General features: G+C 33.1%; 2 protein-coding genes across 4 annotated transcripts in view; one reads left to right on the top strand and one right to left on the bottom strand.

The window, feature by feature from the left end:
• osmr (oncostatin M receptor) overlaps positions 1-9,686 on the bottom strand; it is a 151,812-nt gene extending 142,126 nt beyond the window's left edge. The window contains exons 1-3 of one of the 2 annotated variants that reach the window (XR_015490724.1): positions 9,102-9,491; positions 6,394-6,539; positions 6,168-6,306 (exon numbers count right to left, since the gene is read on the bottom strand). Coding sequence is in view for 1 of the 2 variants with exons in the window: in XM_087253163.1 (XP_087109289.1) it covers positions 6,168-6,306; positions 6,394-6,539; positions 9,102-9,174 (358 nt within the window). In the remaining variant the exon portion in view is untranslated. Of the gene's footprint in view, positions 1-6,167; positions 6,307-6,393; positions 6,540-9,101 lie in introns of both variants that reach the window. The other variant, XM_087253163.1, reaches the window with a different exon arrangement.
• A 4,149-nt stretch (positions 9,687-13,835) lies between these two features.
• The window catches only part of lifra (LIF receptor subunit alpha a), a 72,829-nt gene continuing 68,274 nt past the window's right edge, over positions 13,836-18,390 (top strand). For both annotated transcript variants that reach the window (XR_015490182.1, NM_001014306.3), the window contains 1 exon segment: positions 13,836-13,964. The gene's annotated coding sequence lies outside the window, so the exon portion shown is untranslated.

Below are 18,390 nucleotides of genomic sequence, written 5' to 3'. Positions count from 1 at the left end.
AGTTAACAGTTTTTTTAACAGAAAACTGTTCAACAGAGCATCTACTGCGTGAGAATGAGAGATAATGGATCTACTTTCACTTTTGCTCTTGGATAGGGAAACCTTTACGCACAGACATCAATTAGTCTATAAATAATTAATTGTGTTTGTTAAGCGCAAATATTCGTTTCAAAACTATTTCTAAATTCAGTTATAATTTCCAGCAAAAGAATAAATGAACAATAATAACGAAGTATGTTCAAAAAGCAGTGGTTTTTCATATTTATGTAGGCTAGAAAATAATATGTTTTGTAATATTTTAATCTTTTATATTTATATCCTATATCTATTCTTATTATATCCTATATATATATATATCCTTAATATTTAATTTTTTTCATATGTAAAGATATTGTGTATATTAAGCAGTGTGTAAGCGAGGTGCAACTCTGCGCCGGAGTTTAGACCGGGTTAGTTTTGGTCTAATGAAAAATCTATTATAGTTTCTCAAAATAGCAACGCGCCAGCAGTGCGCCTCAGAACGCCTTCCCTTTTTAGACCAGAACGCCTATGGGCGCACAAATGAGTGCTAATGCATTTGCTATTTAAACAGCGTAGCGCAACGCCTCAAAACGACTCTTGCGCCAAGCTAATACTAGCAAAACACTATTGCGCCGCGCCTTGCGCCACACTGCGCCGGGTGTATGATAGGGCCCTTGATTACAAATGGGTTGAAAAAAATCTTCTTGTCATAAAACAGACATTGGGGAAAAATGTACAGGATGGCTAATAGTTCTGACATCAATCAACTGTATACATTTTGGTTTGCATCTTAAAGGTTCAAGAAACCCTCGAGTACTTTTTTTGAGATTTCAACATATTTGTGTGTGTTGAGCATCAGTTAAGACAATGTTAGCACGTCAGCTTTAATTGTGGGGAAAACTGGATCATTTTGAGCTTTTGTCAGCTAATTTCAGCTTCCGGGTTTAAAATGAGTTTTGGGGCGGATCAAAATCAGTGACATAGATCAAAACTGCAAGTACAAAGATGAAGCGTCGGTTTCTCATTATTATTCATAGCGAAGTTTTCTTATCCTATGAGAAGAGCCGGCTTCTTAATTATTCATGACTGTGCGTGCTTTCCAAGGCAAGGCAGACCTGCCAGTGCCAAGCTGTGAGACCCTGTGTTTATGACAGGGTGAGAGAGCTTTCATGGACCCACATCACACAGTATTTAGCCGTTCATGAAGAGGTATTGTTTATCATGTTTCCATGATCCATGGGGTTTGTTGCATGTTTTTCCCCAGGATCCTGTCAGGACCGATACAGCCAAGCTGTTTGTGTCCAGCAAGCATTTTTGTTGGGAGAGCAGTATAAGTATGGCGGAAAATGGCAGACTTTGTCCTTTATTGGTGGAGTTTGTTCACATTTAAACACATCGCCGTGCAGCTGTGTTCGCCTAAATCAGGGGTGGCCAACCCTTTTCCAGCAGAGCCACCTTCCTGCAGATTTCAGTTGCTACCCATATCAAACACACCTGAACCAATTAATTAGGACCTGAACACCACGTGATAATTACAGGCAGGTGTGTTTGATATGGGTAGCAACTGAAATCTGCTGGAAGGTGGCTCTCCAGGAACAGGGTTGGCCACCCCTGGCCTAAATCCTTAAGATTACCAGCAGGGCAAGAGACTGCATTCAGACCAGGGGATTGAGGAGGGGAGAAGTCCTCCTCGTTTATAGTGTTTATATAAACACGTTTATCTTTATAATCATATAAATTGTGGTTATCTGTATATGAAATTACGAATTACAAATGTAGCAGGGCTGTCATGACTGTGTTTGTCCACAAGATGCCACTGTAGTTCGCCAGCTACTCCCAGCGAACTACAGTGGCTTAAGAACTACATTTCCATACAATCTTTCGCACACACACCCGGTCTGTCATCTACACTGATTTGCAACCACAGCTGTCTCCGTTCTCCGTTGATTACCTGCACTATATATTCAGTCATTCATCCTCTGTCTTTCAGTTGGTCGTTGTCGTTTTTATTGGTATGTGTTCCTGATCCTGCTCTGTATCTTGTCTTAGTTGTCAAAGTCTAGTTCGAGTTTTATACTGTTTGAGTCCTCGCTTGTTTGTTTTGTTTGTTACTTTGTACTTTGGATTTTTTGTAGTTTTTGTCACTTTCACTGCACAATCGTCATTAAAAACTTTTTTTTGTTCCTGTTTTGATCCCGTACTGTGACAAGGGCATTACATGACCGTTTATTTCTTTACATATTAACTTTGTAAAATATAAAATCATGCATCTTCTCACGGTTTGTGTCTCATTTTGGGAGCCAACTGACAACAGCTGTTTGCTCCCCTCCTTCTCCCATGCTCTGCTGGCCACGCCCGCTCCTCTCTTTGCTCACGGAGCTCCACGCCCGTTATGATGCATCTTTTGAAAAAATTCTGAGGTAGAGCTGAACCGAAAAATGGGGGGTGTCATGACCCTTTAACCTTCTGTCTACAATCAAACTGCATTGATTTTAGGTAACACAAATGTTTCTTGCTCTATGCAGATTCACTCTGAAAAATCTGCTTATTGAGATAATCCATTAACCAGGTTTACAGTAAAACTGATAGCCCAGGAATGCAAATAAACTGTGTTTATAAGACTTTATTAATAAATCTTTTTGTTTACTGATAGTGGTGTCAAAATGTGTTAATTTGGTCATAGTCCATTAATATGGGCAGCACTCTAGCTAAGTTGTAAGTACTTTCTCCTCACAGAAAGAAGGTCGCTGGTTCGAGTCTCGCCTGCGCCTGTGTGCATTTTTGTGTGGAGTTTGCATGTTCACTAAGTGTTGTCATGGGTTTCCTCCGGGTGCTCCGGTTTCCCCCACAGCCCAAAGACATGCGCTATAAGTGAATTGGATAATCTAAATTGGCGGACTTGAGGAGGTGCGCATTGATGGATTTGTTCTTCAGTGTTTGGACTTTCAGCAGTGAAAATTAAACCACACTGAACTGAACTTTGGTAGTGCTGTTGCCTCACAGCAAAAAGGTTGCTGGATGAAGCCTCGGCTGGGTCAGTTGGCGTTTCTGTGTGAAGTTTGTATGTTCTCCCCCCGTTCGCGTGGGTTTCTCCTGGGTGCTCCGGTTTCCCCCACAGTCCAAAGACATGTGGTACAGATGAATTGGGGAGGCTAAATTGGCCGTAGTGTATGAGTGTGTATGGATGTTTCCCAGAGATGGGTTGCAGCTGAAAGGACATTTGCTGCATAAAACATATGCTGGATAAGTTGACAATTCATTCCGCTGTGGCGACCCCGGATTAATAAAGGGACTAAGCCGAAAAGAAAATGAATGAATGAACTGAACTAAACTGAACTTCAACTCTGAAAACTGGACTGATGCAATTTCAATTTACTAGAACTTCTATGTTAAGCTGCTTTGACAAAATCTACATAGTAAAAGTGCTATACACATAAAGATCAATTTATCTGAACTAAGCTGAAGGAAAATGAATGAATGAATGAATGAATGAATGAATGAATCTATTAGTACTTCATTTGTCAGTTGTCACGTACCCTAAATGGTAACACTGTACTTGAAGGGGGCATCATGAAACCTTTATGATCATGATATGAAACATCATGAATATGAATGATATTTTATGCATGCTAATAACAACTGTCATTAACCCTTGTGTGCTTATGGGGATGTTTTCATCCACTCTGGGTTGATTTTTAGGTTTAATTTGGCCACAACTTTTGGTGAAAACATATTTTGACATATTTTGGAAAAATGCTTTCAAAAAGTAAAAATTTAACAATACACTCTGGGCAACTTTACTACCTTATCGTTATGTTAGGGTCTGTTTTTGACCTATTGACTTTCATTATAATGACATTTTTTGATTGCCTTGACACCATATAATCATTCATTCTTGATTGTCTTGGGAAAAAAATTTCATTTGGTCATTTTTTGTATTTTACACAAAGCTATGCCGAGGTGATTTAGTTGAGTTTTGTTGTGTTGCAGTGGTCTAAGTGGTCGTTTGCAGGTCCGTGTTGACCTGATGTTGTTTAAATGGTGAGATCGGTTGAGCAACACATCCTTAGAAGTGCACACTCATCAGTGACAGTTAAGAGGCACAGAAACAGGCTCATGAAAAGGTCAGTACCATCATGAATAAAAAGAGGAAGTTACTATCAGTGTAGCTTATAATATATTTAACAACATATATATATATATATATATATATATATATATATATATATATATATATATATATATATATATATATATATATATATATATATATATATATATAAAGTCAGAATTTTTAGCCCCCCTTTGATTTTTTTCTTTTTTAAATATTTCCCAAATGATGTTTCATAGAGCAAAGAAATTTTCAGAGTATGTCTGATAATATTTTTTCTTTAGGAGAAAGTCCTATTTGATTTATTTTGGCTAGAATAAAAGCAGCTTTTAATTTTTTAAAAATCATTTTAGAGACAAAATTATTAACCTTTTTAAGCTATATTTTTTTGATAGTCTACAGAACAAACCATCGTTATACAATATCTGGTCTAATTATCCTAACCTGCCTAGTAAGCCCAATTAACCTAGTTACGCCTTTAAATGTCACTTTAAGCTGTATAGAAGTTTCTTGAAAAATGTCTAGTCAAATATTATTTACTGTCATCATGGCAAAAACAAAATAAATCAGTTATTATAAATGAGTTATTAAAACTATTATGATTAGAAATGTGCTGAAACAATCTGCTCTTCGTTAAACAGAAATTGGGGGGGATTAAACAGAGGGGCTCAAATATATATATATATATATATATATATATATATATATATATATATATATATATATATATATATATATATATATATATATATATATATATAAGGGATGTCCCAATCAGGGTTTTTTGCCTCCGAGTCATTTGATTTTGAGTATCTACCGAAACCCGATCCAATACTTCTTTAATACATAAAAAAAGTATGAAGAAAAGTGAAGAAACGGATCCAGGATCTTCCTTATTTTCTTTTTAAATTCAACTCATGTAAACATTCAACAACCATGTTAACACATTGTTGTGAGGTAGCTTGATCAAGTAATAAATAACGTCAATTCTTCACTTTTAGACTTCACTTTTCAGGAACTGTATTTCTAATTCTTACTGTCATCGCAGCAGTAAGTTTCACAGTAGGAAATGTATGTTTTTTTAATGAAACTTGCTGTATTGTGTCGGGTGTTTGTTTTTGAGGTGCATTACCAGGTTTGTTGCGTTACTGTAAATATAGCCTTTCCTTTTCCACCTCTTGCAATCCCAAGTTTACATATCTCACAGTTTGCTAAAGCAATGTAGTCGTCATCAGCTTTATAATACATCCAGAACTCGCGCTTTCCGCTTCAATCTACTTCCGTGTTCTACTTTGCCGGCATTTAACCAAAAGCGTCTCTGCAACAAATTGATGTCATGCCATACGCGTTGCTGTTTCTGTGTGACGTCAAGAAAGAGGTCTAACACTGTGCCACCGCATAACTATAAATGTGTTATAAAATAACGAAATTATATAAAGGAGGCCTGATCGGAAGGTAACGTCTGATTCAGATCGAATCTAAAACCGCGTGATAGGGCCCGATCGGATCTGGACATCCCTAATTAATAAATAAATAAATAAATAAATAAATAAATAAATAAATAAATAAATATATATATATATATATATATATATATATATATATATATATATATATATATATATATAGACATTTTACTATTTCCACATGTTATTAAAGTAGACACTTTATCAAAATAATCTTGTTTTTCCTTTTGACAAGATTACTTTTATATAGATTTTTTTTCTGAATATTTTGTTGATTTTAAGGAAAAAGTCAGTTATTATTTCTTAAAACAACATTTTTTATTAATCATAAGATTGCTTCTCAGTTTAGGAATTTTGAGATATTTAGGCTATAAACAAGACAAAAAATCTGAGAAAAGCCTTTTTGCAGCGTGGCCAATCGACCTCAGACCACATATGAAACATCAAGAAATCCTTTTTAGAGTGTATAATATGGTTAAAACACAATAGTATTTACTATTAATTATTGTAGTATTTTTGTCTTGTGGTCACTACATCATGTACTACTGAATTAAACTTTAAATGCCTACCGTAGTTGGTTTTCCATGGACTCCAGGAGCTGAATGTTGAAGCTGCAGTGATGAGTCTTATTCTGACAGCGTGATTTACACAGTTCAGAGGCAGCTGAGAGCTCCAGATCACTGCGTGTAATCCTCTGCTAACATTCACCTGTCAACATACAGTCACAGATTACAGGACTTTATGCTGAAATAATAATAATAATTGGGTCATAATGTGAAAGTAATGTTCACTCACGCTATAAATAATATCCATGTTTTTTGTGCGTCCAACTTGTATTTCATACACTTGAATTCTCTGTTTGTTTTGATTTATATTCCACTCAATCTTAAGTCTCCACATGTCCAAAGCTTGAAGCTTGAAGTTTGGCAGAGAGGTAATATCTGTCGAAAATATTAAGATGAACTTATACATTAGAAGAAATGCAGTACACACATTCCAAACCAAAAACAAAACGTTTGACCAGTCCCATGTGAAAGAAATTCTACATTAGTTTATTGTACATGCTGTGCTTTTTTAACAGATTAGTTTACTTGAATTAATAAATTGTGGTATTTCTATGGCGACACAAAAATGACCAGAGCTGTAGAAAATTACTTTTAAAGGTAATTTGTTACAATAAAAATCGTAATCTTAACACAACATACTTTCACATTTCTTTCCTTAAAAAGTAAATAAGCAGAACATTTAGTTACTTTAAAAAAGGGACTCATATTGTCATATATTAGCTACTTTACCCAGCACACATTTAGTGAACGTTACTTTAAAATGAAGACGTAATATTGTAATATTCACGCTATACTTAAAAAAAATTGACTTTACCCAGCACATATTTAGTTAACATTACTTTAAAAAAGCGACTCAATTAGCTATACCTAAACAAATGTTTACTTTACCAAGCACACATTTAGTTAATGTTTCTTAAAAAAAAGAAAATAAACTCAATTAGCTGTTCTTTAAAAAAACAGCTTTACCCAGCACACATTTAGTTAATGTTACTATAAAAAAGCGACTCGTATTGTAATATAATAGCTGCTTTAAAAATGACTTTACCCAGCACACATTTAGTTAACTTTACTTTAAAAAAACGACTCAATTAGCTATACATAAAAAATTACTTCACCCAGCACACATTTAGTTAACGTTACTTTAAAAAAGTGACTTATATTGTAATATATTAGCTACTTTAAAAAATGGCTTTACCCAGCACACATTTAGTTAACAATACTTAAAACAAAACTCAATTAGCTGTACTATAAAAAAATTACTTTACCCAGCACACATTTAGTCAACGTTACTTTAAAAAAACGACTCAATTAGCTATTTATAAAAAAATGACTTCACCCAGCACACATTTAGTTAACGTTACTTTAAAAAAACGACTCAATTAGCTATACATAAAAAAAATGACTTTACCCAGCACATATTTAGTTAACGTTACTTTAAAAAAGTGACTTATATTGTAATATATTAGCTACTTTAAAAATGACTTTACCCAGCACACATTTAGTTAACGTTACTTTTAAAAACGACTAAATTAGCTATACACAAAAAAATGACTTTACCCAGCACACATTTAGTTAACGTTACTTTAAAAAGACGTAATATTGTAATATATTAGCTATACTTAAAAAAAATGACTTTACCCAGCACACATTTAGTTAACGTTAATTTTAAAAACGACTCAATTAGCTATACATAAAAAAATGACTTTACCCAGCACACATTTAGTTAACGTTACTTTAAAAAAGTGACTTATATTGTAATATATTAGCTATACTTAAAAAATTACTTTACCCAGCACATATTGAGTTAATGTTACTTTAAAAAAAACAACTCATATTGTAATATATAAGCTACTTTTGAAAAAATGACTTTACCCGGCACACATTTAATAAACACTACTTTAAAAAAGCGACTCAATTAGCTATACTTAAAAAAATGTACTTTACCCAGCACACATTTAGTTAATGTTTCTTAAAAAAAGAAAATAAACTCAATTAGCTGTTCTTTAAAAAAACGGCTTTACCCAGCACACATTTAGTTAATGTTACTTTAAAAAGCGACTCGTATTGTAATATAATAGCTACTTTAAAAATGACTTTACCCAGCACACATTTAGTTTACGTTACTTTTAAAAACGACTCAATTAGCTATACATAAAAAAATGACTTTACCCAGCACACATTTAGTTAACGTTACTTTAAAAAAGTGACTTATATTGTAATATATTAGCTACTTTAAAAAATGACTTAACCCAGCACACATTTAGTTATTGTTACTTAAAAAGAATGAGTCATACTGTAATATAATAGCTACTTAAAAAAATTACTTTACCCAGCACACATTTAATTAACGTTATTTTAACAAAAGTGACTAATACTGTAATATATTAGTTACTTTAAAAATGACTTTACCCAGCACACATTTAATTAAGTTTACTTAAAAAAAACTCAATTAGCTATACATTAAAAAAAAAGACTTAACCCAGCACACATTTAGTTATAGTGACTTAAAAAGAATGAGTCATACTGTAATATATTAGCCACTGTAAAAAAGACTTTACCCAGCACACATTTAATTAACGTTACTTAAAAAAAAAACTCAATTAGCTGTACTTAAAAAAATTATTTTACCCAGCACAAATTTAATTAACGTTACTTAAAAAGAATGACTCATATTGTAATATAATAGCTATATAATATAATATATAAGAGCTACTTTAAAAAAATGACTTTACCCAGCACTGAAAATGACCTAATACTTTAGTTTTCTACAACTATAGTATACTACAATACACAAGTGCAGTAAAAATATGAAGTAAACTAAATATTTATTACAGTTTATCGTTTGAATGAAAAAAATAGAAAAGGCACTATAGTATTTTCCTCATGTGGAGTGGATTTAAAAGGATTATCCTGATTATTTAGCCTTGATTATCTGACCTGAGGAATTCCAGCCTTTGACTTTATCAGACATGATGAAAATGTTTAGGATCGTTGTCCAGTAGATAATCATTTCGAGGATGTAAAGGTCTTCTCTGTTTCTGTCAATGTGTTGAAGGATGTTATGAATATATGAACCGTTAAAGTTCTCCTCCTACTGCTGCCTTCCGTTTGAGGTTAAAGAAATAAAACCTCAAGATTTATAGCGCGAGAGTCATAGATGTAGGTGCTTCATGTTAATTAAATTGCGGTCCAGAAATCACTGGGTAAATGGCAGAAGATTCAATGTGATAAGTCATGTATGCGTTTATAAGCCTACTGTATTTAATAATTAAAGTTTAATTTAAAAAAAAATGCATCATTTATGTATATGAGCAGAGCTCCATCTACAGAGCATTGGTGGAAATGCTTCTCAAGCTTCAGTGCTCACACAGTTTCTTATTAAGGGGAAAAAAACAAACTTTATTAGGGCCAAAGTTACAGTTAAAGTCAGAATTATTAGCCCCCCTGAATTATTAGATTCCCCTTGTTTATTTTTCCCTAATTTCTTTTTAACGGAGAGCAGATCTTTTTCCACACATTTCTAAACATAATAGCTTTAATAACTCATTTCTAATAACTGATTTATTTTATCTTTGCCATGACGACAGTAAATAATATTTGACTAGATATTTTTCAAGACACTTCTACAAAGCTTAAAGAGACATTTAAAGGCTGGGGTACTAGGGTAATTAGGCAAGTTATTGTTTAATGATGGTTTGTTCTGTAGACAACTGAAATAAAAAGTTTAAAGGGGCTAATAACTTTAATCTCAAAATGAATTAAAAACATTAAAAACTGCTTTTATTCTAGCCGAAATAAAACAAATAAGACTTTCTCCAGAAGAAAAAAAAATATTATCAGACATACTGTGAACATTTCATTGCTCTGTTAAGCATCATTTGGGAAATAATTAAAATATAAAAAAATTCAAAGGGGGGCTAATAATTCTGACTTTAACTGTAAATACCAAACTGTATTACTTTAAAGTTTCCATAAATTTTTTTTCCTAATATTTAAAAATACTAAATTTGTTTTGGCTTATATTACCTCATGCTGTAATTCAATGCCAAATACACTACGCTGCACCTGCCTTCACCTTGATTTGCTTGCCGATGTTTTGTGCATTGCCGTCTGTCTGTCAAGTAGCAGTATTGACATTTTAAACATCAGAATAATTTACAAAACAAAATAAATTACAAAACAGACAAAAGGTTACAGTAAATTGGAAATGAGAATCTCTGTCCCGACCACCTCCCCATCATTCTCCTTCTCTTCTCAAATGGGATAGTGGGCCAAATTAAAGATTAGCATGGGCCAACTTTGGCAGACTGGCCCTATTGGGCATCTCTGCTATAAAGGCAGCTTTTTATAGTAATTTACAGCAACATTAATATATTTTAAAATATATAAATATATTTATAAATATATTTATATACATAAACATGGTTAGTGTCAGTGAATAAACGCTGCAGCTTTTTTTTTTAGACATAAAAGATTCTTAAAATTCTTGTGCTATTATTACGATAAAATTTTGTTAAATTAAAAATATATATACAGATGAAGTCAGAATTATTAGCACCCCTTCAAATTTTTTCTTCTTTTTTAAATATTTTCCTAATTTTTTCTTTTGGAGAAAGTCTTATTTGTTTTATTTCGGCTAGAATAAAAGCAGTTTTTAATTTTTTTAAACATGCTTTAAAAGCTTTTTTTTTTTCTCGATGGTCTACAGAATAAACCATCATTATACAATAACTTGCCTAATTACCCTAACCTGTCTAGTTAACCTTATTAATCTATTTAAGCCTTTAAATGTCACTTTAAGCTGTATAGAAGTGTCTTGAAAAATATCTAGTCTAATATTGTTTACTGTCATTGTAGTGGCAAATTTTCTTTAAAGAAGCTTTCTCTGTGGTAAAGAAGACAAAGGGCCCTATCATACACCCGGCGCAATGTGGCAAGAAACGGCACAATAGTCTTTTGCTAGTTTCAGCTTGGCACAAGAGTCATTTTGAGACGTTGCGCTACGCTGTTTAAATTGCAAATGCATTTGCGCTCATATGTGCGTCCATAGGTGTTCTGGTCTAAAAAGAAAGGCGTTCTGAGGCGGACCGCTGGCGCATTGCTATTTTGAGAAAATATAATAGATTTTTCAATTGACCCGGTCTAAAGTCGAACGCAGAGTTGCGCCTCGCTTACACACTGCTTAATACACACAGGAAGATGTAGAGCAATACGCAAAAATCTTTACTTATGGAAAAAAATAAAATATTCAGGATATATATATATATATATATATATATATATATATATATATATATATATATATATATATATATATATATATATATAGGATATAATAAGAATATGTGTAGGATATAAATATAAAGGATTAAAATATTACAAAACATATTATTTTCTAGCCTACATAAATATGAAAAATCACTGCTTTTATGTCTTCTTCATCTCGGGAGGCTTTTTCAGTTCATTAATAACAATGTGCTTTTGTATAATGTTATTATTATTAGCAGTATTATTTATTATATCCATATTTATATTTGTTTTATTAAAAACAAGCTTAGATTTGCCCACCTGCAGGTTTTAGACCATATGGGGCACAGCATGTGTTTTAGGATAAAACTTTTTATGTTTTTTGACCACACTTCGTTATTATTGTTCATTTATTCATTTGCTGGAAATTTTAACTGAATTTAAAAATAGTTTTAAAACAAATATTTGCGCTTTGTGCATGGACCATCAAAATAGAGCCTAAAGTCTTACCCGGGGTGTCTTTTCAAAAGATTTATACATTAAAGAAGGTCACAATCATACAGCAACAACTGTTTCTGCAGAGTGAGACACTGAAACACTGTGCTCTCCCTTTTATCTGGTTTCTTCTTAAAAGGTTGCTTCTAATTCAGCCTATACCATACTGCGTCAGGTGTTTCAGCCGTTCTGACCCATGCCCCTTTCCCATCATTTATCAGACAGCTATAGCTCTGACCCATGCCCCTTACACATCATATGTCAGATAGCCGTTCATAGTAAAGCTATGCTGAGGGACAAGGACAGGATAGTCAAGTACAGGAATGTAAAGCTATATGGAAAAATGCATACACAACTGAAAATGAATACAAATTAATTTCCATTACACGTGCACATCTAAAAAATTAATATAAATGAGTTTCCATTACAGTCATCATGACAAACATACAATAAATCTGTTATTAGAAATGAGTTATTAAAACTATTATGTTTAGAAATGTGTTGAAAAAAAGCTCTCTGTTAAACAGAAATTAAGAAAAAAATAAACAAGCGGTCTAATAATTCAGGGGGGCTAATAATTCTGACTTCAACTGTATGTATATATTTTTTGCTAAATATTTATTACATTCACATATTACATAACATTTATTTTGACTTTCAAAGATTTTCATAACAAGAAAATTTATAAAAACAGTATAGTATATCAATAGTTGCATAAAATAGCATGTTTGCGCATCTGTTTATATTTCAAACATTTGAGACGTCTTCAATTCCATTTATTCACGCACAATAAAATAAATATTTGAAAGACAATTGTATAAAATGGGATTTATTTAGCCTTTAGATAAACATACTAATTAAATACATTTAGTTTAATTTAACTTCATATTTAATCATTTATTCATTTTTTTCAGCTTGGTCCCTTTAATGATCTGGGATCGCCACAGCGGAATGAACCACCAATTTAATATGTAAATTCACATAATTTTTAAGTGTGAATGTAGCTGTTATTAAAACATCTAGGCCTAATAAATGTCTAATTTATACTTGAAAACGATAAGCTATAAACATACTTTCACATTTTAATTAAGTACCTTGTCTCTTATTTTCCATGTTATTAATGGCGGTTAAACCTAATAAATATTTATGAGCTGTTAGTCCCTATGACTGTGGTCATCGTCTAATGTCAACATCGTTTTGGTCACTGATAATGAACACCAAGGATAAAATCATGTGCGTAAGTTTGGGTCTTGGTTCAGTGATCCTTCGCCCACGTCAGTAATCCGCCCCCGCTGCGCACTGAAGCCCGTCCCGTCCCATCCCCTCCAGTTCAGTCCAGTCCTCCATCCGGCCAGAAATTCACAGAAATAAATCCTGCATCACCATTTACAAAGGAGCAAATAGGCGTGGCTTAGCAGCCGACTATGGCGTCTGATTTGTCCAGTTTTTAGCGACTTAAAAAAACTACTCTATCATTATTATTAATCTTAGTATTATTATAAATATTAATGGCTATAACATTGTTATTTGTGTAAAAAAATAATCCCCATTACTACTAAACAACAACCCTGCCACATGGTACGTGTTACATTTCTCAGCGCAGAAAGACACGCACCAATCACAGTCGCCTGTGATGATCAGGAAATGAGATTTATTTCATGCATTTATAGACATAATCGAAGCGGTTTTATTAACGCATTTTTTATGTATTAAACAATGAAATTAATAGATTTCGGGGTTATATTTACTAGCATAAATATGCCTTAAAAAATACAAAAACATGATGAAGTTTACATGCGGAGGTGGTTGTATTGAGCCGTCAGTCGCCCCCTGGAGACCGAAGACTTGCTCGTCGCATTTAATGAACGAAAGTAGATCCGTCCGATCCAAATTCAGGAGCGATTCTGGGAATTTGGTCCGGTCCCCCCGGTTTTCGACACCCCGTCTGGAAGGCCATGTGCTGCTATTGAACCAAACACATCCGTTCGGATGGTAGCCGTTTATTTCTCGGATATAACCGGGCGATTTCGTAGATATCGGGATTCCACAATCCTTAAGGTAACGTTAACAGTTTGGGAACATGTATGTTGTTGTTTTTTTAAGGTTTGATGTCTTCCCTGTTTGTCAAGGCTCGTGACGTCTTGTGTGTTTGTCTCATGAATAACGTTACATATTGACTGTTTTTGACATGATTCGTGGTGAAATTCACAATTATGCGTTTATTTATTTATCAGAGGAGTTCTGATCATTCCCGACAACGTCATTACATTTATATCTCTTTATTTTAGCTGTTTGTTACTTTTGTTTAAGCTAATCGGGGGAATTAAGTGGATTATATCTGTTAAATAACGTTACTTGGTAATATATGTGTATAAATGTGCTTCTATCTATCTATCTATCTATCTATCTATCTATCTATCTATCTATCTATCTATCTATCTATCTATCTATCTATCTATGCAGGTAGAATAATACATAATTTATGAACGCTCTTCATATATAATTTTGTTGTTGTTTTTCCTGGTCTGTTATGGTGTGCATTTTTTAGAGGCGTTGGTTTATATTTTAACCCTGAAAACTTTGCATTATTCATGTTTACCTAGTTATGTGCAACAATAATTCCTCAAATAAAAACAATACCAATGCAAATTTTCATGCATTATCATATGTAACGTTAGCGCAGTGTTGCTTTCACCTGAAATTGAAGTAAAGTTGGTTTTATATGCGCACATTGAGACTTTCTCCCTAATAATATAAGACTTATTTAAAAATTCTAAATAGGGAAATCATATTAGCTGCCAATGACTGAATTACTAAAGAACAACATTGTTTACAGTCAATAAAATAGTGCTATTTAATTGTTTTGAAGTCATACTTGCATGATATTTTAGACTGAATTTTCAAATTAGCATAGTTAACAGTATAGGGACCATCAAATGAACAAATGCGCGAATATAAAACCAACTTCACCGCAGTTCATGTGAATCATGGTGCTGAATGACTGCTGTGTTCTTGTTTTATGGTGTTTAAAGAGATACTTCACTCAAAGATAAAAATTTGTTGTTAATTTACTCAACCTCAGATATCCCAAAATATGTCTTGTCTTGACTTGGAAAAAGCATAAAAGAAGATGTTTAGCTGAAACTGTGATTCTGGCTGATGCAGAAAAGACTGAGGACACTTTGAGAGTCAAAAAAGCCCAAAAACAAATGAGCAAAACAACATTAATTGTCTTCACTTTTAAAAATTGATCCAAACACAGCCGTTTGAATACTAGCTGTTCATTTCTCAAATATAGCCGGGTGATTTAGAAAATATCAGAGGAGTTCTGGTCATTTTCAACAACGTAATTATATTTAAATCTCCTGAATTTAGCTCTTTGGTACTTTTGTTTAACTAATTGGGGGATTTAAAGGGATTATATCTGTTTATATAACGCTACTTGGTATATATGTAAATGTGCATCTATCTATCTGTCTGTCTGTCTGTCTGTCTGTCTGTGCGGATAGAATATTGCATAATTTATGAAAGCTCTTCATCTATAATTTTGTTGTTGTTTTTCCTGGTTTGTTGTGGTGTGCAGTTTTTAGAGACGTTGTTTTATCACTCTATATAATCCTGAAAATTGTAATCATTCATGTTTACCTTGTTATGTGCAGCAGAAATTCCTCAAATAAAACAATACCAATGCAACTTTTTTTTGTAGTTATCATATGTAGCATTAGCGCAGTGTTGCTTTCACATGAATCAGCATGGTGCTGAATGACTGCTGTGTTCTTGTTGTATGCTGTTTAAAGAGCTACTGCACCCAGAAATTAAAAGTTGATCAACCTCAGGTTATCTCAAAATATGTCTTGCCTTTTCAAAAAAGCATAAAAGAAGACATTTAGCTAAAACCGAGATTCTGGGTCATGCAAAAAAGACTGAGGACACTTTGAGAGTCAAAAACCCCCAAAAACAAATAAGCAAAACAACAATAATGCCCATAACTTTTAAAAATTGAACCAAACACATCCACAGTATGGTAGCCTGTTCATTTCTCGGATATAACTGGGCGATTTCGAAGATATTAAGATCCTACAATCCTCAGCGTTAACAGTTTGATAACATATATGTTGTTGTTTTATAAGGGTTGATGTCCTCCCTGTTTGTCTTGGCTCGTGACGTCTTGTGTGTTTGACTCATGAATAACGTTACATATTGTATTTGACTTGTTTTGCAGTGAAATTCACAACTTTGGCTTTCATTTATTTATTAATGGAGTTCTGCTCATTTTCGACAACACCATTACATTTAAATCTCTTTAATTTTGCTGTTTGTTACATTTGTTTAACCTGATCGAGGTAATTAAAGCTGTTATTATCTTATCTTATCCTGTCCCTCCGTCCGTCCATCCGGGTATAATAATGCATATTTTATGAAAGCTATTTGTATGTGATTCTGTAGTTTTTTTTCCTGGTTTGTTATTGTGTGCAGTTTTTTTTAGACGGTGCTTTGTCGGTTTATATTTTAACCTTGAAAAATTTGCATCATTCATGTTTACCTAGTTTTGTGCAGCAGTAATTCCTCAAATAAAAACAATACCAATGCAAATTTTCATGTATTATCATACAGTATGTTATGTTAGCGCAGTGTTGCTTTCACATGAATCAGCATGGTGCTGAATGACTGCTGTGTTCTTGTTTTATGGTGTTTAAAAAGGTTCATCACCTAAAAATGGAAATATGTTTTCTCAACCTCAGGCTATCCCTGGCTGACTTTTATTTTAGACTTTTAGCTGAAACCCAGGTTCTGTTAGATACAAAAAAGAGTGAGGACAGTTTGAGAGTCAAAAACCTTGAAAACAAATAAGCACAACAACATTAATTCCCATGGCTCCTGAAAATACAACGGGGTCTTATTAAATAACTGAAGCTGCTCCAGTTGTCAACATGCTTAGAATTGTTTGTTGATGCTGTGGATTTGTTGTAAATGCTCAGTTTCTTGCACAGACTGATCATTCTGCTTCATTTTATATCTTTGTATTTTCACTCAGGAGCCTCCTCCTCTATTTATTTTGTTAGTGTTGGTAGCTGTTGACATTTTATTTACTAGGGTTGCAAAATATATTATTTCAGCACTGACATCGCAATGTGTGTATCTTGCAACACTCTTAGGAGCGCAGGATGTGTAATCTCAAGTAAAAACTCTATTTAATTTAGAGGGGGTTATGTTTTTTTCTGTAATTTCTTTATCTTATGCAGATATACAGTGCTCTGCATAAATGAGTACACCCCATTTTAGAAATGATTTTTTTTTATCCATTTCTCAGTGAATATCTGTAATATATTTTGGTGCACATATTAAAATGATATTTTAGCTATCTAACATCTTTAGAAATAGAAACATTATACATTTAAATTCATGCAAAATATTGCAAACAAAATTACAAACAGCAAGATTTCAACAAAATCCTCCATATTTTGTGTTTCTTTTGATTTTTGTTCTTTTTAAAATATTTATTTACTATTTTCCCTAACCTATAAATTTGTGCTACTAATTTTGGACTGTTATTGTAAGTTGTTTTGTTAGATTAGCTTCAAATTTGGCTTCAGAACTGACTAATCTAATGTATATGCAAAAATATAGTAAAGCATCCTGGAGAAAATATGAATTTAATTTAGCGATTTGTGAGGGGTGTACTCATATGCTGAGCACTGTACATACAAAATCTAAATTCAAGTTGTCTGGTGCATTTTTCACACACCGTCGCATAGGATCAAATAGTGGATAAAATGTGTCTTAAAACAAGAGTAGGTGTTCAATATTTTTAGACAATTTTCATAAACTTTTTTTTTTGATCCACTTCAATTGTTGGCTACTGTTGTAGAAAATCTAAATGTTTCAATGTTTTTTCCAATGTAGTGCAGCACTAATTTTTGAATCTCCCTAAGCATCTTTAATGTTACTTTGAAGAAAAAGGCACCTATGTTTACATAGGCTATGTGTGGGTAAATTAACAACAGCAGGGCTTAACAATAAGGATTGCCCGATGGTCCGGGGCCAGCGAGAGAGATATTTGGGACAGATGAGAGAATCGTTACTGGCCTAAACAGGCCAGTGCTGCCTTGTCACAAAATTGTAATTTTAATTTTTAATTAGAGAGAAACAATTTGTGCTATAAGGTCTTTCTGTCCTTTTCTGTGAAGTCGTAAACACCATATTGCTTCTTGGTATATAGTTTTCCATCACTTTTAAGTCAGCCACCTTTTGTTTTGCAATAAAATACCTTCACATTTTTCATACTGCTATATTTTACTGCTAAATATTTATACATTTTAAAAATATTTAAATTCTAGTTTCACAGACATTATTTTTGACACATAATTTAATATAAGTGGCTAAGAAATAGCTATTTTTTATTTCATGGGGCCAGTGGAAATTTTGGCAGGGCAAGTAAAAATCTGAACCGCTGGTCCAGTCAGGCCAGTAGAAAGTGTCCTTA

The sequence above is a fragment of the Danio rerio genome, chromosome 5 (assembly GCF_052040795.2).
Source record: "Danio rerio strain M-AB ecotype USA chromosome 5, GRCz13ab, whole genome shotgun sequence".
NCBI classification, from domain to species: Eukaryota; Metazoa; Chordata; class Actinopteri; order Cypriniformes; family Danionidae; genus Danio; species Danio rerio.
The sequence above is the reverse complement of the archived record's forward strand: the minus strand, read 5'-3'. Positions and strand labels throughout refer to the sequence as shown.